Here is a 24,778-nt window from a genome sequence, read left to right as displayed (position 1 = left end):
CAGATCTAAATTCAGGTCTATTATGAAATTATAAAATAAAAGAAATATGAAGCTTAAATACCCAACAGTGTTAGTTTGACATTAAAGATTAAAGTAAAAGTGTGACCAAAAGTGATGTCTGGAGGAGATTGGTTTGAGGATTTGTTTTTAATGACTCTACAAGTTTGATTAAACCATTATAATGAGAGGAAAGTGTTATATATCTTTAAAAAAAGCTCTGTTCTTCAGGTGTGTTTGGTGAAACGTACGTGAAAATCGGACATTCAGTCACTCTTAACTCTGGTCTTTCTAAAATGATGGATAATGATCTGATTCAGTGGGAGTGTGAATATGGTCTAATCGCTGAAATCAATGTGACGGCCGACAGATTCTCTGTATATGATGATGTTCCTGACGGGATATTCAGAGACAGACTGAAGCTGGACAAACAAACTGGATCTCTGACCATCACAAACATCACAACTGAACATGCTGGATATTATGAAGTAGAGACCAAAACTGTGAGCGAGAGTTTCTGGCTCCGTGTCTATGGTGGGTTAAATAATTGTTTCAGCTGTTTTATATTTATATCTCACGACCATTTCGTAAGTATTTTACGAAGTGGCTAATTCGTACGAATTTGTAAAACCTCACTTGTACGATTTGACACGATTTGTCTATAAACCCCAGTGTAAGTGATTCGTACAAATTCAAACGAATTATGCAACTCGTAAAATATGTATGAATTGCCGTGAGATGTTTCTGGATGTTTCTGATTCTGATGATCCTTACAGAATCAGCAAAAAGATTCAGTTATTAATCCAAACACCGTTTCTGTTCTTTAATGATGTCATTCATTTCAGATTAAAACTTCAAACTATTTACTTTAGGAAACCATTAAATAACACTCTCAATCTGTGATGAACCCTGTTTCTGTTTGTTCTCTGTGTGTTTGGTGATACAGATGAAATATCAGTGAAGGAGGGAGATTCAGTCACTCTGAACTCTGATCTTACTGAAATAGATTATGATCGGATTCGGTGGGAGTTTGAAGACAGTTTAATAGCTAAAATCTATGAATGGGATGACAGTGTCTCTGTAAATGATGATGTTCTTGACGGGAGATTCAGAGACAGACTGAAGCTGGACAATCAAACTGGATCTCTGACCATCACAAACATCTCAACTGAACATGCTGGACGTTATGAACTCGTGATCTACCGTAGGAGCAGAATGAGGAAAACGTTCTTTCTCAATGCTGTCAATGGTGAATTAAATATTTGTTACACCTTTTTTATTTTTTCTCATCACCAGATACAATATTATTTTTTGTCTGTTCTTTTGTTTTACATTATTATTTAAAAATTACATTTCTTAACTAATTGCTTACATAAACAATTATAAAGTATTTTTACAGTACTAACTTGTGACAAACCCTCTTTCTGTTTGTTCTCTGTGTGTTTGGTGATACAGATGAAATATCAGTGAAGAAGGGAGATTCAGTCACTCTGAACTCTGATCTTACTGAAATAATGAATGGTGTTTCAATAGAGTGGAGGTTTGGAGCTGAAATCACTTTATTAGCTCGGATCAGTAGAAGGGATGATGGACTCTCTGTATATGAGAATGTTCTTGATGAGAGATTCAGAGACAGACTGAAGCTGGACAATCAAACTGGATCTCTGACCATCACAAACATCTCAACTGAACATGCTGGACGTTATTTACTACATTTAGGACCAAAACATTTGAATCTAAACCAGTCATTAAAAGCTTTCACTGTTTCTGTCTATGGTGAGTAGAGATCATGTGTCCTGTTCTTCAAATATTCTTGATATTAATGTTTATTGACTGATCTGATTTCAGTTTGGTGTTTTTATTCCTCAGACTCTGTCCACTGCTGTGGTTCTACTGAAGCTGTGATCCGATTGGTCCTCTCTGCTCTGGTGGGCGTGGCTACTGTCATTCTTCTGGTTTATGACATCAGATCCAGAAGAGCTGATCAAGATCAAACACAGATTCACACATCAGGTGCATGATTGAGGATGTCATTTCTCAAAAAAAAAATGTTTTTGCATTTATAAATCTTTGTGCATTTATTAATTTATGGCTTTTTATGTTATCATTTTCAGGTATTGAAATCATAAGGAGACGCTGAACTCTAAAACCACTTTAAGTGTGTTTTGTGTGGTTTGTCACATTAATATAGATAACTAAAAGTTGCTTTGCTTGTATTATTCATTATATCAGGTTTTCATATTTGATTCAGGGTTTAAGGGCTTTTAAAATGTAATTCTATAATAATGTTTTTTATTGTACAGATGCAGTTTAAAAGCTTGTTGATTATATTTCTCTCAGATTAGACTCTGATCTCACTGTACTATTCATTTGTCTTCTGTATTTGCTTGCCTTTATCAATAAAGTTTTCTCACTCTGAGCTTCAAGAGTCAGTTTATGTTTTGTAGCATTTATAATATCGAGCGCCGTCTGGAGGAAAACAGAAGTTCAGAGCGCAGTGTGATGATATCAAGTGATTGTGAATATTACTCTAGGAAGACACTAGATGACACTGTGTTCAGTGAATATATGTTGGATACATGGACATTAAGAAAGAAGAAAAGACAAACTGACGTTGTGTTGATAAGATGAATAAAGACAGAGTTTTATTTCCTATTTGGGTTTATGCATATGCTTTAAGATCAACTGGTTTTTCCTCCCAAGGCATTGTTAGCTGTGACAAGATTAGGTTTTTAAAAACAGTATCATAGCTATTAAACTATTTGTTTTTATGATTTTAATCATCTATTTAACCATAATGATCAGAATTTAATCAGAATCAGATCTCAAAGTTAAAAAAAAGGTGCTAAAGTGTGATTTTGTGGTAGATGATAAATTATTATAATCTTAATTTAAGAGATCAATGCTTTTGAAAGTCTGCCAATAATCAGTGTTGAGTTCTACTGTAAGCTTAACCCTGCCTGCTTTACATTTTTGAACATGAATAAGTTGAAAAAATTTACAATTTAGAAATGTAATCAAATGTAATCTGTAACATTACTTTAATAAACCAATTAAAATAGTTACACTACTTCCCAGCACTGTCTAACAGTAACATCACAGAAAATCTTCTGCAAATCAATGGTGAAATAATAGTCAAAGATTCATGCATTGAATCAGTTTCCACTCCTCTTGTGTGTTGTTATTTTCACATTATGCTGTTGGATTTATAATTAGACATTAGAAAATCACTATTAAGACATTTTTTAAAATACTTTGTCAAAGTCCAGCACTGTTTTGTATTGAAGTATGAAGAGTATGAAGAGTTTAATTTTCTGCTAAACATGAGTTGAGCGGTCCTCATTTTAATGCATTTACTGTCTCTAACAATAATGATCTGATAAGACCAAATGAATGAATGAATGAATATTAATAATAATGAAGATGATGATAAAAAAAATGAATGTGTTACTTTCTTTTCTTTAAGTATTCATGAAAGGATTCAAAATTAAATTGGTCACTGCAGCTTTTTGAAGAGCGAATTTTGTTCGGAAGGATGAAATAATAGTAGGCTACATTTCAATCAGTTATTTTATGTGTTATTAAATCAGATAAAGAGAAGCATTACTTTGAATGCATTAGTGAGAGCGTGATTAGGAGTAAATCAGTCACACAGATGTCTGTCTGTGCAGCGTCTCTCTATAGTGAAGCTGTGGATTTTGACTACTTCAAAACATAAAGCAATTTTGCCTATAACTTTTCTGTTTCTAAGCATTTTTATTGACAAATCAGTGTGTGTGTGTGTGTGTGCGCGCAGTACAATCCTTGCAGGCAGAACTAGTTTAGAACGGCTGTAGTTACAGCATTAATTGTGCCAGTGATTGAGTGTTAATGGAGCACTCTGAGAATGAGGGAAATCCAGAATCCGATCTTCAGAAAATCCCTGCTTCAGTCAAAATCACGCTGTTCCGCTCTCAATGCACTTTGATCCCATACCCTGCTTTAGGGTGGCAAAGCTCATTTTTAGGGGCCAACCTTGTGGACACGCCACTGCATTTATCTCTGCAGCCGTATTACAATTCTTTGATGCAACAAAGAAAACCAAAGTGTCCACAGATGCCTCCAAGAATGGTCTTGGCCATGACTTATTCTGAGTGTCGATATGCACAAAATGAGAAAGAGTGCTTGGGATTAGTCTTCGGACTGGAGAAATTTCATAACTATGTATATGTTCTTCCTACCTTTACTGCAGAAACTGATCATCTTCCATTAATTGTAATAATAAAAAATAATCTGAATGAAATGACACCTAGGATTCAAAGGCTGATGATGAAATGTCAGAGGTACGACTTCAATTTGGTCTATACGCCTGGCAAATACTTAGTGCTGGCAGATACCCTCTCACGAGCACCCACAAGAAATAATGAGAGTACAACAGAAGGAGATGTTGAGATTCATGTGAGAATGATGCAAAGTCAAAGCAAATAGCTGAAGAAACCAAAAAAGATGCTGAGTTATCATTGACAACATGTATACTGGATGGCTGACGATTTAATCTCCAATATTTTAGGACATCAGAGGTGATCTATGTGTGGTGGATGGAATCCTTCTGAAACAAAACAGAATCATCATTCCTCAAAGCTTGAGACAAGACATGCTTCATACTGTAGTATTCACAAAGGTCATCTCGGTGTAGAAAATGTAAGAGGAGTGTGAGAGAAATGGTCTTTTGGTCTGGAATAAACAAAGACATCGAAAAGATGGTGAGACTGTGTGACATGTCAAAAAAAAAAAAAAAACTAAGGAGCCACTGATAATACCGGATTTGTCTACAAAGTGCGTAATGGCACATGCAAAATAAATTTTAGCAAGACATGGTATACCACAGACTGTCATCAGTGACTGGCCCATGCTTCAGCAGCAAGGAGTGGAAAGAGTTTTCAGTGCAATAAGATTTCAAGCATGTCACTTTGCAGTATAAAGAACATACATGTTGTTATTGTCCAAGTGTGTGAGTGCAGAGTGCAGCACTGTGCATACTGCATCCTCTGTGCTCCTATTTCTAAGGTAGGCAAATTGGTTTGGGTCCAATGTGGGTGGGAGGCAGTCTTTGAGGTGTGCTAGGACCAGTCGCTCAAAGTGCTTCAAAATGATGGGTGTGAGTGCTACGGGGCGATAGTCATTGAGGCACATTGGGGAGGAGTGTTTCGACACTGGCACAATGGATGTGGACTTAAAACATGTTGGCACAGTTGCTTGGGTGAGGGACAGGTTGAACATGTCTCTGAAGACCCCTGCAAGCTGCACATGCCCTAAACACACGTCCAGGAATGCCTTCCTGGCCAGCAGCCTTGCGTGTGTTGATCCGGCTCAATGCAGTGTGGACATCAGTGGAGGAGAGTTTGAGAGGTTGGTGGTCTGTTGAGTGTGTAATTTTGGTGGACGTCTCCTTGCTGTAGCTGTTGAAGTGAGCTAAAAAGTCATTTAGCTCGTTAAGGATGGAGCTCTCGGTGACCGTTGGAGTGGAGTTGCTTGACTTGTAGTCACTGATGATCTGGATGCCCTGCCACATGCGTCATGGGTCAGAGTTGGAAAAGTGTTCCTATACCTCCAGCTTGTAGCAATGGTTGGCCTTTTTGATGCCCCTTTTCAGGTTAGCCCTGGATTTACTGTAGGCCTGAGCATCATCTGACCTGAAGGCAGTGTTGCACGCTTTCAGCAGAAGTCGCACCTCTTTGTTCATCCATGGCTTCTGATTAGGGTATGTTGTTATCTGTTTTTCTGTTGTAACACTGTCAATGGTGGTGTTGATGAAATACAGAGGAAGTAAATATGTCAATGTCTGTGTGAGAGCCACAGGCAGCCTGAGAAGCAAACATATTGTTGAAATCTGTCCTGAAGTAAAGAGTCTGCTCTGGTTGGCCATACTTTGATGGTCCTCACTGATGGCTTCACATGGTTAATGAGGGGTGAATACTTAGGAGTGAGAAACAAAGAAAGATGATCAGATTGTCCGAGGGTGTCACAATGTAAGCTCCATCAATGTTTGTGTAAACATGATCCAAAGTTTTGTGAAGTGAGTTTTGGGTGAGCAGTCTGTTGTTTACTAATGGCTGCATGAAGTTCGTTCAAAGCAAGCTTGGCATTAGCATCCGGTGGAATATAGACTGCGGTTATTATGGTGGAAGTGAACTCCTGCGGCAGATAAAAAGGTCTACATTTAACCATGAGAAACTCTAGGTTAGCTGAGCAGTGTCTCCAAACAATGACAGTGTTCGTACACCACGCTTTGGGAAGGGAAGCAAGGGAAGTCGTGGCCTAATGGTTAGAGAGTCCGACTCGCAATTGAAGGGTTGTGAGTTCGAGTCTCGGGCCGGCAGGAATTGTGGGTGGGGGGAGTGCATGTACAGCGCTCTCTTCACCTACAATACCATGACCTAGGTGCCCTTGAGCAAGGCATCGAACCCCCAACTGCTCCCCGGGTGCCGCAGCATAAATGGCTGCCCACTGCTCCGGGTGTGTGTTCACAGTGTGTGTGTGTGTGTTCACTGCTCTGTGTGTGTGCACTTTGGATGGGTTAAATGCAGAGCACGAATTCTGAGTATGGGTCACCATACTTGGCTGAATGTCACTTCACTTTCTTTTTCTTTCTTTCTTTCTTCTTTGTTGACATAAATGCACAATCCTCCACCTCTTGTCTAGCCGGAGTCATCTGCCTGGAACATGTAGCGTCCAGCTATCTTAATAGCATTATTGGATACGTCGCTGTGTAGCCATGTTTCTGTGAAAACCATGCCATTGAAGTCCAAAAGTCTCTTACTGTGGGTGATGTGGAGTCATAACTCATCCATTTTGTTCACCGGTGACCGCACATAGGCGAGGAAAATACTGGGTAAAGAGAGACGGAGTGGTGTTAGCTTTAGCTTAGCTCTTAAACCTCCGCACTTCCCCCACCTTTGTTAAAAATCTTGATGCTGCTTACGAGCATTTCCGCCCACCAGGGTAGAGTGCGTAGCCTTGGGTGTTCTGGTGATCTCAGGGATGAGTCAAAGATTGGTGATAAAACTGTTGGAAAAGTCCTCACCGATATCCAAAAGCTCCTGTTGGGTGTAGGATGTTAAAGCAAAGCTGTTCAGTATGAACAGACCTGAGATGAGCAGGAATAATACTGCAAAATTGCAAAAACTGGAGAGATGCTGAGCCTCGTGATGTGATGTGATCTGGTCAACAAAAAAATAAATATATGAAAGAATCTAACTCTCTCGTTTGCCTGAGGCTCTGGATTATATGTAATAGTGTAAATAATATTCAGATTGTTGTCCGATCATTTTGATTAATTAAACCCCAATATATTGGTTATTGATTTTGTGACACCTCATATGCTTTTAACTTGCATTTTATTAAGCATAAAGAACCGGTTTCAGTTAAAAATGCTCTACTGAAGAACAAAAAGTCTGAGAGGCCTGAGAGTAAATTACCAGCAGATTTTTATTTTTGGGTGAACGCTCCATTCGAGATGGAAAAGAAGTGGTTTTACAAGTGCCAAAAATGTGGCTTTCTGAAGAAAAATCGCTATCAAAGAGCATCTCTGATAGCACTTCTAGCAAATCTACTCGTCTCAGTTTTTTTCAGAATAAAAAAACAACCTAAACTGTATGTTTTCTTTAATTTATACTGATTAATTTTGCTGTATCAACACAGACAAACATTATTAATGTAATTTCAGTGGACTTTGAGTCAAAATTGGTCCTGTGAGAATTTTTCTCTTTTGTTTTATCAGCGCAAACATCAGTGTGTCTGGTTTGATCTGTCGATTGAGAAAACAGCTTCTGCTGGATGTTTTTGTTGCTGTCTGTGTGTGTGTGTGTGTGTGTTCAGTTTGTGTGTGAAGTGTTTCTTAATTTTCTCTCCTGCTGATATGACCCTCATAATCTTCTCGACACAAAACATATTTACAAAGAAAAGAAATGAATTCATCAGTGGTCAATTACAATTCAGAGCATGCAATGCTAAATAACATGATACAGATATATAATACAATATTTCACTGTTTTAAAAGTTTTGCACACAATGACAGAATTAATTTGAAAATGTAAGATCAGCAGAAGCTTGTTGATTTTCATGATGATAAAGGAGACAGATGTGTGAGCGGAAACTATCTGACGTTTGGTGGAGGATTCAACCAGATAAGTATCACAGTTCAGTCGTTTCAGATCAATCTTGAGTGTTTTCAGATATTTTAAGGGTTGCTGTCATTAGCTTTTTATTTGAGAAGATGCCTCTGAAATTAGTTTGGTTCTGTTTGTGTTTCTGGCGTGTGGACGGTGAGTTTGAAATGTGTTTTATGATTTCAGTTGCTTCTGTTCTAGTAGCATGTAACAAAATACTAGTTAAATTAGTCAAAGAGGATAAACATCTACTGATATTCTCATACAGAAATAATTAAAGAGTGATTTAACTGTGATATCAAGATTGAAATCAGATCTGAACTGAATCTTAAATACTCAACAGCATTATTTTCAGTATGCCATTTCTCTTATCTGAGGTGCAAGTTTTTCTTTTTTATTTAGTTATTGATCTATATGAAATGTTTTAAGTACTTTTCCATTCATTCCAAATGTTTGTATTTTTGATTAATATTTTTCACTTCACATTCAAATTAATAAATGCTTGTGAAACTTCAATAAAACCAACATCACGTGACTTGAACTTTAATCTGTGGAAAAACTTTGTTCTTAAGGTGTGTTTGGTGATGAAGTGAAGTCAGTGAGCGAGGGAGATTCAGTCACTCTCAACTTTGATCTTAGTGAAATACATGATGAAGATCAGTTTCAGTGGGGGTTTGGAAATGAAACTCTACTAGTTGAAATCAATGAACAGACTGATAGATTCTCTGTAAATGATAATGTTCTTGATGGGAGATTTAGAGACAGACTGAAGCTGGACAATCAAACTGGATCTCTGACCATCACTAACATCACAACTGAACATGCTGGACGTTATTTACTACTGAAATGTGGAGCAAACCCATCGTCAAAAGCATTCAGAGTTTCTGTTTATGGTGAGTAGAGATCATTTTTGCCCCTTAACTATTCTTGTTAACAATGTACATATTCATTATTGAATCGTTTTATAGTTTCAGATGACAGACTAAAACATTCAACAAACTGAACCAAAATTAAGATATTTAATATATTTATCTTCATTCTCTCATGTTTTCAGCTTGTCTGCCTGTTCCTGTCATCAGCAGAAACTGTTCTTCATCATTATCATCATCCTCAGAGCAGAATGGTTCATTGGTGTGTTCAGTGGTGAATGTGAGTCATGCAGGGGCGTAGCAAGCTTTTCAAAAGTGCGGGGGATGGATGTGGTTTTCTTTATAAACAATAAAAACTGAATACAGTGAAAGAGGGGTACAATTAAATGCAGGGCCTTAAAGTTATCCGGCACTGTGAAAAAAAAATAATCCTACATTAAAAAAAAAAAAAAGGGGAGAAAACAAAATGCCCACACAAAGTTTTTTCTCTGGTGGTATAAATAATGTTACAATTTACTGTTTTTAAACATTAAAATAATATACACTTTTCTTTCATAGTTCTTCAACAGGTATGCAAACAATGTCATAATTTCTCACTTTTTTTCTCCTCAACAAGTAACGTTACAATCAAACACAACAGGTATCCACAATAGTATTCAGCTAATCAACAAACAATGCAAAAATTATACAAATCATTTGTACTGGCAATGAACCCATAAATACACTGCTTAAAAATGGCAGTTCCCCCCCCCCCCCCTGTCAATTCCCTGCCTTATTCATCACAGTTACGTTATACATTGCATGCCACATAACGTTACATAACCGAATTTAGCTAGCTGCTGAACAATATCCCAATAATAGCAATTAGCATTAGTCTAAAAAATGAAATATAATACCGAAAACACTCCACATGTCAGCAAAACGATAACAGAACCTTCCCAAACGTATATCAAGCTTATTTAAAAACCTCGAAAGCATAAACACTCATTCAAAGTACCTGGAAAAGGGAGATGTAAATAACCATAACCATAAGTCCCTGCCTCCTCAGCACGAGCTGACCGATATCACCCCAAGAGAGGCGGGACTTAAGGCAGAACAGCCAATCATCAGCCGGTCACACTCAAAGACGGTGTCATGAGAGGGAGGGGAGAGGAGGCAGCTGCAGCGAGCGCAGACACAGAGCGGCCAGAGGAACGGAGGAGTGACTGTAGTAAGGCGTTTGTGCCAGTGGTGTCAAAAGTACTGGCATTCATTACTCAAGTAGAAGTATAGATACTAGGGTTTAAAAAGACTTTTGTAGAAGTTGAAGTATCAACTCAAGCTTTTTACTCAAGTAAAAGTGTAAAAGTACTGGTTTAAAAAAATACTTAAAGTATAAAAGTAAAGGTAATGTAAGGGGAAAAAAAATGCCATTAAGAACAAAAGCTTAGGCCGCACCACAGGGGCCTATTGTACACTACCCCACCTCCTCAAAAAAACATTTTTCTAAAGGCCATAGGCCATAATGACTATAATGTTATATTAAAATGTTCATGTTGAAAAATTTGGGAAGCACTAGGCTTCCTGTTTCAGCCGCATATATGAAAATACAAAAATGGTGTGCACATCCCAAACATCCAATTAGGACGCAGGTGCAAGACAACTGACAGATATAGACAAATAAAGAAGTGAAGTCTGAACACTGAAAACTACTGCTCCAGAGGAATTTAATCAAGCAACGTTTCGACCTTCAGGTCTTCCTCAGCCGCATATATGCCCATTTAAAATGAACGCACTTTAGTACAATGCAAATACATTAAATGACTAGAGATATGATGAATGCCATTAAGTATTGTTATGGTGCAAAAAGTCAAACTTCAGAGGCTTGTCATCAATAACCTTTAATGGAATGTAAATGTACATCCAAGCTTAGCTGCAGGACTCTGTGAGGGCAATGGACAAGAACATTGGTGCAGGCTTAGTAACAATTACACTTGTATGGTTGTCTATTTACAGTAAACATTATAGTGCTGTCAAAATGAATGATTAATCCAAGTGATTAATCAAAAACGAAAACTGAAAAAGAAATCATAATCCTGATACTTTCTTGATTGATAGCTTCTTGTATTTGGTACAACAACGAGTTACAAAGTAACAAAGTTGGTATAGCCTACTTATCACAACATTGTCAATCGCATCATCAATAGAAAACGCTAATTTATTCAAACGTCTCGCTACCAAACTACCTACAGTAGTTTAATTTGTGGAGGACCAAGAAAAAGCACTCATTTGGTAAATGAGCCAGTGAGAAATAATAACTTTTAAGTAGGGTCCAGTGCCTTTTCGATACTTTTAAAACGGTACCGACTCCTAAACGGTGCCTGAACCGATACTTTAAAAAAAAAGAACCACAAAAAAACTATGGATAACTTTAAAGAACATTCAAAATATTTAAAATAAATCCATAGCTTTTCAGCTTGGATGCTCTCATTTCCCAAGTTGTGCTTCCCTTAATCTAAGGCTAATAAATGTATTTCACAATCTGGGTCATTATTTAATACAAAACCACACATAATATTTCTACTGTATCTCTGTCAATCACTCTGATATTTAGTTAAGATGAGTGCTGTCTGTCACTGTCTTTTATCAGTTCTGTGAATTACTGTATGGTCATTAATGAATTCTTTATAAAGTAGCAACAATGTCGTTTTTAAAATACAGTACTGTGAAAAAGTCTTATGGAAAAATTGTATTTTCACCCCAAAAAGGGTTTTAAGCCAGTTATTTATATCCTTTCTGTAGTGTGTCAGTAGGAAATATCAGTTTGCCATTAATTTTAATAATAATCTAGTGCTATTTTGAATGCACAAGCAGTTTGACAACAGCAAAATGAATGTTTGGAAATGTAAACTGATATTTTATACTGACACACTACAGCAAAATATATAAATAACTGGCCGAACACCATTCTTTTAAGTGAAAATACTAACGTGTCTAAGACTTTTGCACAGTAGTGTATGTATAAAGTACGTATGATTAAATTAAGTATATTTAAATAAGTGTAATTAAAGTATACGTTCGTTCATATGTGTTAAGGGCTAGATTTTCGCTGGAGGAAACGGCTGTGGTGTGATGAGCGAAAACTTTACAGACTTTACAGACTTTACTTTACAAAAACCGACTGCTACCTCGTGACCTTTTGTAAACTGTATTTATGACAAAGAACTGCACAGATATGGATATTCTAACAAACTATCGATAAACACATACCTTGTGTCCTCTGTTTGTTTAAGTGCGCAATGCGCTACTCCGTTCGCGGTCTGCGCCTCTGCGGATTGAAGAGCGCACTGAAAGACGGGAAGAGACCGGTCTGACGCTGGTTTCATGTGAAATTTAAGCGGACTGACTCTGAGGCGATCGGATACCGGTTCCATACCCAACCCTACTTTTAAAAAATATTTTTTGATGAACGAACCCAAAACTGTCTATGTCCTGGCTGGACTGTGATGTGATTTGTGTCACGTGCAGGTGCGATGGATCGCGTACAAGCCAATAGGGTGTCGGAATGGTATATGTTTATACTTCTCATCCAACCACAATCAAATTCACTCCATCCGGATGGCGCAATTTATCTGGATAGGTTTTTTTTTTTTTTGAATGATGACAAGCCGGAATGAAAACAAGCCGAAATGAAATAGACATAACGAAGCTATTTTTAAAATGTAAGGAGTAGAAAGTACAGATACTTGCCTGAAAATGTAAGGAGTAGAAGTAAAAAGTCGTCTGAAAAATAATTACTCAAGTAAAGTATAGATACCCCAAATTTCTACTTAAGTACAGTAACGAAGTATTTGTACTTCGTTACTTGACACCTCTGGTTTGTGCAAAACCGCGGAAAAACTGCAGAAAACGTGCGGGTGTTGAACCCTCTCATCATGAAAAGTGTGAGTGTTAAAACACCCACATCACTCACGGGTGCGACGCCCTTGTGTGAGGCAAAGGACCAGACTTTGATGTCTTCCAGGTCGATTTGGGAGAACCTACAGGTTCTCTAACCATTAGGATTATTTCAGGATGGAATAATGACCAGGTTCTCCAGGCACCCTTATCTAGGGATGCGAGGACACGAGAAGGAGGCTTTTCTTGAACAAGAATGCCTTTATTCCCAAGGGATGGGAAAGGATCACGTATTAAAAAGACAAATAAGTATGACTTAGAAAAAGTACAGTATAAATATCGCTGACTTACCTCTATCCACTGATGGTTAATCAGCATCCCTCCTCCACCCCATCTCCTCACTTTGAGTTCACTTTATAAATAGACGGGGAAAGAGGGGGGTACTCTAGGTTCTGGCCATTCCCGAGCTCGGAGCCCTTCCCCGGACAGCACGCCAAATACGCATACCATACCTCAGCTAATTATATGTAAGCATGAACTCGTGAAACGTATATATGGTATAGAGAGTGAATATGACAGTTCCCTATCTGTCGGTCACTACGAGTTATGTCGACCGACAAATGGGGTCTCACTTGGGAGGCCAATCATCTCTGATTTTAAGAGAAAACGCCAATGAAATTGGCAAGTGGATTAACACACCTGAGCCACTCCCCGTGCCAGCGGGTATAAATAGGGCGACAGGTGCATCCACTCATTAGATTTTTGCTTCGGAGCCGAGTGGTTGTATGAAAGCTGTTATACTCCACAAAGCCATTCATCTGCTGTGTCGGGAAGCTGTTCTGGTTGGCGGTACGGCGCAAACAGCGGTGTCCCTTTCAGCGATTCCCCTGGGCGCTTCAACTAAGAGAGCAGATTTCCTAAAAGAGCAAATCGCGGACGATTCGCGTCTTTTTCAAGACGCCGTTTCGTCCGCGTCCTTCTGGATGCGGTCGTTTCCTGTTCTCTGACAACGGCCACGTTCGCTCTCTTCCGTGTCTGGGACTTCAGCACGCTGAAGGCGCGTTCGTGGATGGTTCATGCACGCACTGCGTGTGTGACCATGGCAACGCTGTGATCGCGTCTCCCCTTTCTTAAAGGGAAGGGAGCAGACCCCTCTGTCACTACCCGTTCTGGTTTCTCTGTCTCGAGCAGAGGACCGCCGGCTAGTGCTCTGGGAGATTTGAAGGTGACAGTGAGAGCTTCTCCGCCGGGCCACGCCCCACGGACCTCTTACCCCTTCCGCAGTGTTTGTCCTGTGCAGCTGCTGGGTGATTTTGCTGGGCTGTCTTATGGCAGTCCCAACGGGTCATTCAGCCGGAGATCAGATGTCGATTGCAGCATCGGGGATGGGCTGTTGACCTCTGTGGATGAAGATTCGGCGGGGCTGCCCCCCTCGGGTGTTGTCGCCACTGCCGAATTGGACCCAGAGTTGACAGCCATGCTTGCCCGGGCAGCTGTGAGCATCAGGATGGAGGTGAATGCACCGCCCAGCCTGAGTGCTCATGGCTGTTTGATTGGTTCTCGGTGTGGAGCGCGACTCACAACCGCGTTTTACTCTGGTTCCTTTCTTCCCGGATGTGCATGGGGAAGTGATGTAGTCGTGGATGGCCCCTTTTACGGCCGGAAGCAGCTCATTTCGTTCCTCCGTCCTCACTACCCTCGATGGTGAGGCAGCTAGGGGTGTGTTGACATTCCCCAGCAGGAGAGTGCGATTGCGGTGCACTTGTGTCCGCAAAACGCCGCCACTGGGAGGGATAGTCCGCGCCCCTCACCCAAGGCCTGTAAGCTGTCGGCCGCGCTCGCTACCAAGGCTTACAGTGCTGCGGGCCAAGCTGTCTCTGCTTTGCATGCCATGGCTATCCTGCAAACCCAACAAGCCAAGGCTTTAACAATGCACGAGGGTAGGACCAACCCGAGGTTGATGCAGGAGCTGCGCATGGCGACTGACCTCCCCCTTCTGGGTGACGGAAGTCACAACGCAGTCCCTCGGGTAGGCGATGTCCACTCTGGTGGTCCAGTAGTGCCGTTTCAGGTTCAGCCTGGTCTGTATGAGAGACATCGACAAAGTGCATTTTCTCGATGCTCCCATGTCCCAGGCTGTCCTGTGTGGCGACGCTGTCAGGGGCTGTGCCCAGTAGTTCCTGACAGAACAACAGCAGACTGAGGCCATACAGAACATCTTGCCACGACGTGATCCTCCGGTTGCCACCATTCCGTCGCAGGCAGTGCCTCAGCCTGCTCGTCGCCGAGGGCGCCCCCCTGCGTCCTCCACACCAGCTCCGCCCCGTGCTGAGAGTTCTTCGAGGCCGGCGCGTCGAGCCCCGCGCAGGAGAGCGGCGCCCCCCGTGTCACTCCCGGCTGCAAAGTCCTCGAGGAAGTCGACTAAGCGGCCCTGACACGGGCAACTCGGAGATGCGGAGAACTGCTCTTTAGGAGATGGCGGAGAGAGCGCCACTCCCTTCCCCGGAGGAGGGCCGGGTGGAGAATCTTCTGGTTCTGTTCCGCCGCTGGTCGAACGGCCAGTGGCACCCACATTTTCATTGGAAGAGCAATTTCTCCTTCCTCCGAGTTGCAAGGCTCGTGGGCTGACAATGAGCGACGCACAGCTTCCTCATTCTCACCCACGACGCCCCCTTTCGCCAGCGGCCAAGAGGTCGCGGTTCGGAGACGCAACGCCTCTCCACGCGTCTCTGGCCAGTTCCTCCGGGAACACGGGGAGTGTGGTTGCGATGACCCAGGACGCAGTGCCTTCTGGGCCTTCCGGCACGACTCCCCATCGCTGCACCACTGCGGGTATGTCGACTGTCCCTTCGGTGCCACTTTTACGGTATCTGGGAGCGTGGCTTGCGCTGCCCAACCCGACCTTGCTTTTCTACGGGCCGGCGTGCCCTTAGAACAAGTGTCCCGGCACGTTGTTGTCACAACAGATGCCTCCAACTCGGGCTGGGGCGCGACATGCAACGGGCAGGCAGCTTCAGGGTCCTGGACAGGACCTCTACTGCTGTGGCACATCAACTGCCTGGAGTTGCTGGCAGTGCATCTAGCTTTGCGACGGTTTCGTCCGCTAGTGCTGGACAAGCACGTGTTGGTCCGCACGGACAACACTGCGGCTGTTTCGTACATCAACCGACAAGGCGGTTTACGATCACGTCGCATGTCTCAACTCGCCCGTCATCTCCTCCTCTGGAGTCAGACGTGGCTCAAGTCGCTGCGCGCTGTCCACATCCCGGGGGAGCTCAATCGTGCAGCCGACGTGCTCTCACGACAGCTCACTTTCCCCGGGGAATGGCGACTCCATCCCCAGACGGTCCAGCTGATCTGGAGTCGATTCGGGGAAGCCCAGGTAGACCTGTTTGCTTCCCACGAGTCCTCCCACTGCCAGCTGTACTATTCCCTGTCCCAGGCCCCCCTGGGCACAGATGCACTGGCACACAGCTGGCCTCGGGCTTTACGCAAGTATGCGTTTCCCCCAGTGAGCCTGCTCGCACAGACACTGTGCAAGGTCAGGGTGGACGAGGAACAGGTCCTGTTGGTTGCACCTTACTGGCCCACCCGGACCTGGTTTTCGGAACTCATGCTCCTCGTGACAGCCCCTCCCTGGCGCATCCCCCTGAGGAGAGACCTTCTCTCTCAGGGGCTTGGCACCATTTGGCACCCGCGCCCAGATCTCTGGAACCTCCATGTGTGGCTTCTAGACGGGACGCGGCAGACCTAAGTGATTTGCCCCCAGCGGTGGTAGACACTATCACTCAGGCTAGAGCCCCTTCTACGAGGCAGGCCTATGCTCTGAAGTGGAGTCTGTTCACGAATTGGTGTTCTTCTCACCGGGAAGACCCCCGGAGATGCCCGGTCAGAGTCGTGCTTTCTTTCCTGCAAGGTAGGCTGGAGCGTGGGCTGTCACCCTCCACCCTGAAGGTGATTGCAGCCCATCACGATGCAGTGGACGGCCGGTCCCTGGGGAGGCATGACCTGATCGTTAGGTTCCTGAGGGGTGCCAGAAGGTTACATCCTCCTAGGACACCCCTGATTCCCTCCTGGGACCTCTCTATTGCCCTGGCGGGACTTCAGAGGGGTCCCTTTGAGCCGCTGGATTCGGTTGAGCTGAAGTTCCTGTCTCTCAAGACCCCGCTCCTGATCGCGCTCACTTCCATCAAGAGGGTCGGGGACCTCCAAGCATTTTCGGTAAGTGAAGAGTGCCTTGTGTTCGGGCCGGCCTACTCTCACGTTGTCCTGAGACCCCGGCCTGGATACGTGCCCAAGGTTCCCACCACTCCCTTCCAAGACCAGGTGGTGAACCTGCAAGCGCTGCCCCTGGAGGAGGCAGATCCAGCCTTGTCGTTGCTGTGTCCCGTAAGAGCGCTTCGCATATACGTGGACCGCACCCAGAGCTTCAGAAGCTCTGAGCAGCTCCTGGTCTGCTTTGGAGGTCAGCAGAAGGGGAAGGCTGTCTCTAAGCAGAGGTTGGCCCACTGGATAGTGGACGCCATCGCCTTGGCTTACCTCCCAAGGCGAGCCGTGCCCCCTGGGGTGAGGGCCCACTCCACACGGAGTGTGGCCTCCTCCTATGCGTTGGCGCACGGCGCCTCTCTGGCAGACATTTGTCGAGCTGCGGGCTGGGCGACACCTAACACCTTTGCGAGGTTTTACAACCTCCGTGTAGAGCCAGTTTCCTCCCGTGTGTTGGGTAACAGGTAATTGGCGGGAAGGGCTGGCTGGGTGTCTCGCTTGCTGCGCCATTCCCCCTAACACGGGGATGTGAGCGCCTTCTTCTCCCAGTAGAGTTCCCCGGTTGGCGTACCCTGGTCGAGCATCCTCCAGCACCCTCGGCGTCAGACTTGGCGGAGCAGTCTGTCGCCAGGCCCAGTACTGGCGTTAGCATGCCCGGAACCGGTCAGCCCCTGTACTGGGCTAGGTGTCCATATGGCTGGGTTCCCTACGGGTAATCCCATATGTGTATTCTTCCACGGTAAGGTTTCCCTCTTGGCAAACCCGTGTCTTCCCTTGACAGATCGCTCTGTCAGTCTCTTCTGGCAGCCGTTCCATCCCTACTCCAAGGTAGGACCTGCCTCAGAGACCCTTTCCATATGTAGTACTGCCCCCTGGGTCAGTCCATATCGGTATATCCACATGTCACCTCCCTACGGGTAGGATGTGGTCTCCGTAGCGACCTTTCCTAAAGGCTCGCTTCCCCATTGTCTTGCCAGCTGAAAGAACAAATAGGGAAGATTTGAAGCAATCTTTCACTGAAGGTTGAAATCCCTTCCATTTACTTTATGTGGGCGGAACAGCAGCATGGCCTTCTCCAGCAGCGATGTACTCACCCTTTGGCCCCTTCGGTACCAAGGTCAGTGAATTTGCGCTGGGGCTTTGGGAAGGTTACGACCTTAAGCGTAGCTTTTGTGGCACGCCAAGGCTTGTCAACAATTGCAGCGCCTCAGGGTTGTGACGAGGTTCAGGTTATGGCGTTTTCCATAGGACCCCATTTGTCGGTCGACATAACTCGTAGTGACCGACAGATAGGGAACGTCTCGGTTACGTACGTAACCCTCGTTCCCTGATGGAGGGAACGGAGACGTTATGTCCCCATGCCACAACCTTGAACCATTCGCTGTTGCCGGGACACGTTCTCGGCTCCTCAGCGTAAAACCTAATGAGTGGATGCACCTGTCGCCCTATTTATACCCGCTGGCACGGGGAGTGGCTCAGGTGTGTTAATCCACTTGCCAATTTCATTGGCGTTTTCTCTTAAAATCAGAGATGATTGGCCTCCCAAGTGAGACCCCATTTGTCGGTCGACATAACGTCTCCGTTCCCTCCATCAGGGAACGAGGGTTACGTACGTAACCGAGACGTTAAACTATCTACAGTTGTACTTGTCTCTGAACAAGACTAACTGGATATTTGGGGAATATCTATTGAAATTAAAAACTCAATGAAACCAATTACTATACGTAAGTCCAACAGAAGATACAAATTGATAACGATAAAAATGGCATCCAAAGAATGTTACTAAGACAGAAGTTGGAGGATTTCTGAATACCGAAACCTCTTCTACTGTATTCAAGGTTGGAGAAATATTGATCTATATTCTTTGGATGCTATTACAAGAAATTATTAAAAATCTCTGGTGGCTGTATTTCTTATCTATTTTACAAATTGGAAGAATACTATTAATAGGAAAAACTTAGCCAGATGATTTATGGTGAACTTCCTGGAAATCAAGATCCATTTTCTAAATGTGAAATGAGAGAATTGTTAGAAGTAACACTGTTCAGAAATAGGAGGAATGTTTTTGATGTGTACATTGAGAAAAGGTATAAAAGTGAGAAGATAGGGACTATCCTAGTGAAATGTAATGAGGAGAGAATTCCGAAGAAAGGAACTAAAACGAGAGGAAATATTGTAAATGAGGAAATCTCAAGATGGGATTTGTCTTATCTACTGAATCTGTAGATTATTTAGGAATGAGATTTCCCATTCACAATATTCACAATCATCCGTCACTTGATAACTGTGATAATGAACCAGGTAAATAAAAAATTGTAATAAGAAAAAAGAAATGCATGATGTTAGAATTTGCTCAACAGTTAAAACTGTCACGTATGCCTGCCTCTTGCTAGCTGAATTATGATTGTTCAAGGAAGTGTATTTTACAACTACGTTACAGTATGGACTTTCTTTCTAAATGCTGTATTGTAATAAGTTTTATCTTATCATAATAGAAATGATGCTATGCAGTTTAGTTCAGAAATAGTTATTTGCTTGGCCTACGGCTTTAAGATGTTGTAACGGGTTAAGATTAAAACTAGAGATGGATTAATTTGCTTTAAAGAAAGAAAAACTGCAGAAATTACATCATATGAATGTGTTCTAATAGAGGTTGCTGTGAAAATAATATGTCATACTTCCTCTTATCTCTTATCTTCTCTAATCTCTGATCATATCATGATTCAGTTTATTTCTGTGTAAACTAACATCACTGATCAACAGGAAGTTGAGGGAGACTAGATCTAAACGCGACAAAGAAAGTGTGACTAAATAAGCAAGAAAAGAGCTGGAGGACACGGTTTAACACTTCCAGCCGACAGTAGAGTTTCTCTTAATTTTACTACAGATCAGTCTCTCATCGGCTCATCTGTCATTTTATTACTGAACCAGTTCTGAAGAGTTTGTCTTCATATTTGTGAACTGAAATCAATGAAGATGTTTCACAGATTCTGGTTCTGTTTGTGTTTGTGGCGTCTGGTTGGTGAGTTAAAATTATTTTTTTATGGCTTCAGTTGCTTCTGTTCTGGTAGCATGTAATAAATTACTGGATAATTTAGTTTGAGAGGTTTAATATTCACTTATTCTCATATAGAAATAAGTGAACTGTGGTGAGATCAAGTTTGAATTCAGATCTAAATTCAGGTCTATTATGAAATTATAAAATAAAAGAAATATGAAGCTTAAATACCCGACAGTGTTAGATTGACATTAAAGATTAAAATAAAAGCGTGACCAAAAGTGATGTCTGGAGGAGATTGGTTTGAGGATTTGTTTTTAATGACTCTACAAGTTTGATTAAACCATCATAATGAGAGGAAAGTGTTATATATCTTTAAAAAAGCTGTGTTCTTCAGGTGTGTTTGGTGAAACGTACGTGAAAATTGGACATTCAGTCACTCTAAACTCTGGTCTTTCTGAAATGATGGATAATGATCTGATTCGGTGGGAGTTTCAATACAGATTAATAGCTGAAATCAATGTGACGGCCGACAGATTCTCTGTATTTGATGATGTTCATGACGGGAGATTCAGAGACAGACTGAAGCTGGACAATCAAACTGGATCTCTGACCATCACTAACATCCCAACTGAACACACTGGATATTATAGTATATAACAACACTGTGAGAAAGAGTTTCTGGCTCTGTGTCTATGGTGGGTTAAATAATTGTTTCAGCTGTGTTATATTTATATCTCACGACCATTTCATGAGTATTTTACGAAGTGGCTAATTCTTTTTCTAGATTTTTCTAAACCCCAGTGTAAGTGATTCGTACAAATTCAAACGAATTATGCAACTCGTAAAATATGTATGAATTGCCGTGAGATGTTTCTGGATGTTTCTGATTCTGATGATCCTTACAGAATCAGCAAAAAGATACAGTTATTAATCCAAACACCATTTCTGTTCTTTTATGATGTCATTAATTTCAGATTAAAACTTCAAACTATTTACTTTAGTAAACCATTAAATAACAATCTCAATCTGTGATGAACCCTGTTTCTGTTTGTTCTCTGTGTGTTTGGTGATACAGAAGAAATATCAGTGAAGGAGGGAGATTCAGTCACTCTGAACTATGATCGTACTGAAAGAGATTATGATCCGATTCTTTGGGAGTTTGAAAACAGTTTAATAGCTAAAATCAATGTGACGGCCGACAGATTCTCTGTATTTGATGATGTTCTTGACGGGAGATTCAGAGACAGACTGAAGCTGGACAATCAAACTGGATCTCTGACCATCACAAACATTTCAACTGAACATGCTGGACGTTATGAACTCATGAACGACCGTAGAATGTGGAGCAGAATGAGGAAAACGTTCTTTCTCAATGCTGTCAATGGTAAATTAAATATTTGTTAACCTTTTTTATTATTTTTTTCATCACCAGATACAATATTATTTTTTGTCTGTTCTTTTGTTTTACATTATTATTTAAAAATTACATTTCTTAACTAATTGCTTACATAAACAATTATAAAGTATTTTTACAGTACTAACTTGTGACAAACCCTCTTTCTGTTTGTTCTCTGTGTGTTTGGTGATACAGAAGAAATATCAGTGAAGGAGGGAGATTCAGTCACTCTGAACTCTGATCTTACTGAAATAATGAATGGTGTTTCAGTAGAGTGGAGGTTTGGAGATGAAATAAATTTATTAGCTGAGATCAGTAGATGGACCAATGGATTCTCTGTATTTGATGATGTTCTTGACGGGAGATTCAGAGACAGACTGAAGCTGGACAATCAAACTGGATCTCTGACCATCACAGACATCACAAATGAACATGCTGGACGTTATTTACTACATTTAGGACCAAAACATTTAAATCTAAACCAGTCATTAAAAGCTTTCAGTGTTTCTGTCTATGGTGAGTAGAGATCATGTGTCCTGTTCTTCAAATATTCTTGATATTAATGTTTATTGACTGATCTGATCTCAGTTTGGTGTTTTTATTCCTCAGACTCTGTCCACTGCTGTGGGTCTACTGAAGCTGTGATCCGATTGGTCCTCTCTGCTCTGGTGGGTGTGGCTACTGTCATTCTTCTGGTTTATGACATCAGATCCAGAAGAGCTGATCAAGATCAAACACAGGTTCACAAATCAGGTGCATGTTCTTGACAGGAATTGAAATCTGAAGGAGACGCTGAACTTTAAAACTTCTTCAAGTGTGTTTTGTGTGGTTTGTCATATTAATATAGATTATTCATTATATCATGCTTTCATATTTGATTCAGGGTTTAAGGGCTTTTAAAATGTAATTGTCTAATAATGTTTTTATTGTACAGATGCAGTTTAAAAGCTTGTTGATTATATTTCTCTCAGATAAGACTCTGATCTCACTGTACTATTCATTTGTCTTCTGTATTTGCTTGTCTTTATCAATAAAGTTTTCTCACTGAGCTTCAAGAGTCTGTTTATGTTTTGTAGCATTTATAATATCGAGCGCCGTCTGGAGGAAAACAGAAGTTCAGAGCGCAGTGTGATGATATCAAGTGATTGTGAATGTTACTCTAGGAAGACACTAGATGACACTGTGTTCAGTGAATATATGTTGGATACATGGCAATTAAGAAAGAAGAAAAGACAAACTGATGTTGTGTTGATAAGATAAATAAAGACAGACATGTTAAGATTGCACTGAGAGATTTAAGAACTGAACAAAACATGCAGCATGTACAGTTCTCCCTTATCAAACATTATTTTAAAATACTTAATATAGTATATTAATGAAAAGAGTTTGTTTTCCATTTTGTGTTTAGCAGAGGCAGAAGTCATCATAAATCGATGAACTGTGTGAAGTTGGTCAAATGAGCTCATTTCAGCTATTAATCACAACACTGATGTCATCATCCAGATCAGTTCACTTCTCATCTGATAATACCAGCGCAGTCAAATCAGTAATATTGCTAAATATTGCTGTAATATTTCCTATTATATTAGATTAGATTCAACTTTATTGTCACTGCACATTAAGGTACAAGGCAACGAAATGCAGCTAGCATCTAAAATTAAGAATAAAGCAGTGCAAGGCACATGGCAGAGAGAGTGCAATCCAGTGAAGTGAACAAACAGTGCAGATAAACAGATTTTAGTGCCAAAGAAGCTTATTCAGTCTGATTAAAGTGACAAAAGGATCAAGAGCAGTTATTTTATTTAAGCTGACTGATGAGATTGTAGAAAGACGTCAGTTCCATGCTGAATGAGGTAGTGATCAGACCAATGCTTTAATATGTTGAATATTAATGAGCCAGCAACATACAGGAGAGAGATTAAACAGGAAACTGAAATAAAGAAGATGGATGTACTTTTTTGAGAAATCCAAATAGAAAAGAAACACTATTTGAACACAAGCACATAGAAAACTTATTTTGTCAGTTTTGTAAACAGGGTAATTTCGTAGCCTGTGTTTGTTGCTCTTTGAGTGACCTCTGGCGGCAGGATGGAGATAAGACACCAATTTTATTAGCTGTTATATTCCTTTTATTTTATATATCAATAAAACTAATAATAATATTTCTAAATAAAATATTAAACAAAATAAGGAATATTACTTTTGTAATAACAATATATTTATTTACCTTCACATTTAGCAGACGCTTTTATCCAAAGCGACTAATACATTTCTTTTTAACAGTACCTTTGTTCCCTGGGAATCAAACCCACAATCTTTCGCACTGCTAACAAAATGCTCTACCACAGAGCCACAGAAACACTGGAGAAGAACGTAAGGAAAGGTTTCGTGAGCAATAATGAGTACTAAATTAATTTGTTTTTCATTCATACTCGTCGCCGGAGGGCGCACTCGAGCAAAAACTCTACAAGTGAGACTCTCTGATGAAGCTCCAGGAAATTCAGCTTTTGAGGTAGATGTAGCCTAGTAGCTGAATAATATGCAGATATACGTTTTACTGATAAAACATGATGGGAATAAATTATTCAGAAACATACCAACGGGAAGTGGGGATGATCTGAATGAAATAGATCCTGGGGAAGGGTCCGAATGCGGATCGGTAGCCCCCAGTTTTATGCCCCGCCGAGAGGGGAATAGAGATGCTCTAGCTGCATTGGAAAGAATAATTAGGAGTAAAGTAAGGAATGATCAGATTGAGGAATATTATTCTGATGTAGGCCTGAAAGTGACAGTTAAAGAGGATTCAACAGAGGATGAAAGTGTAGTTCCAAGAACAGACAGAGATGTGATAACTTCCCCCATCAGAGAAACGAGGAGACAGAGAAGGCTCAGTTTCAGGGATATAACTCCTGAGTCAAGAGACCAGTCAGAGGAAGAAATAGAGTAACCAGTTGAGATAAATTGCACTTATTAATTACACTTGGGGACACCAGGCCAGAGAAGGCCAATAACTCCCATAAATCAGGTGCATACTCCAAGATGAACTTAAGATAATTCAATGGAATCCAAAGTAACTCTGGAAGAATTAATGAGAAAAGATCAGGAGATGAAACTCTTGAAAAAGGCCAAATTGAAAAATACTACAGTGAAAGGAAAAGTGAGTGAACTAGTCAGATATGGTGAACAGATGAAGATATCTGGTGAGTAAGTGGACTCGCAGGCTGAA

General features: G+C 41.4%; 1 protein-coding gene across 1 annotated transcript in view; it reads left to right on the top strand.

Moving 5' to 3' along the window:
- The window catches only part of LOC127942806 (uncharacterized), a 185,469-nt gene that overhangs the window by 68,327 nt on the left and 92,364 nt on the right, over positions 1 to 24,778 (top strand). The window contains exons 3-7 of the mRNA XM_052538766.1: positions 229 to 531; positions 944 to 1,246; positions 1,453 to 1,773; positions 1,867 to 2,010; positions 2,112 to 2,410. Coding sequence (XP_052394726.1) covers positions 229 to 531; positions 944 to 1,246; positions 1,453 to 1,773; positions 1,867 to 2,010; positions 2,112 to 2,137 — 1,097 coding nt within the window. The 3' untranslated portion in view covers positions 2,138 to 2,410. Of the gene's footprint in view, positions 1 to 228; positions 532 to 943; positions 1,247 to 1,452; positions 1,774 to 1,866; positions 2,011 to 2,111 lie in introns of the transcript that reaches the window.

This window comes from Carassius gibelio, chromosome A22, assembly GCF_023724105.1.
Source record: "Carassius gibelio isolate Cgi1373 ecotype wild population from Czech Republic chromosome A22, carGib1.2-hapl.c, whole genome shotgun sequence".
NCBI classification, from domain to species: domain Eukaryota; kingdom Metazoa; phylum Chordata; class Actinopteri; order Cypriniformes; family Cyprinidae; genus Carassius; species Carassius gibelio.
This window is presented reverse-complemented; position numbering and strand designations above follow the sequence as displayed.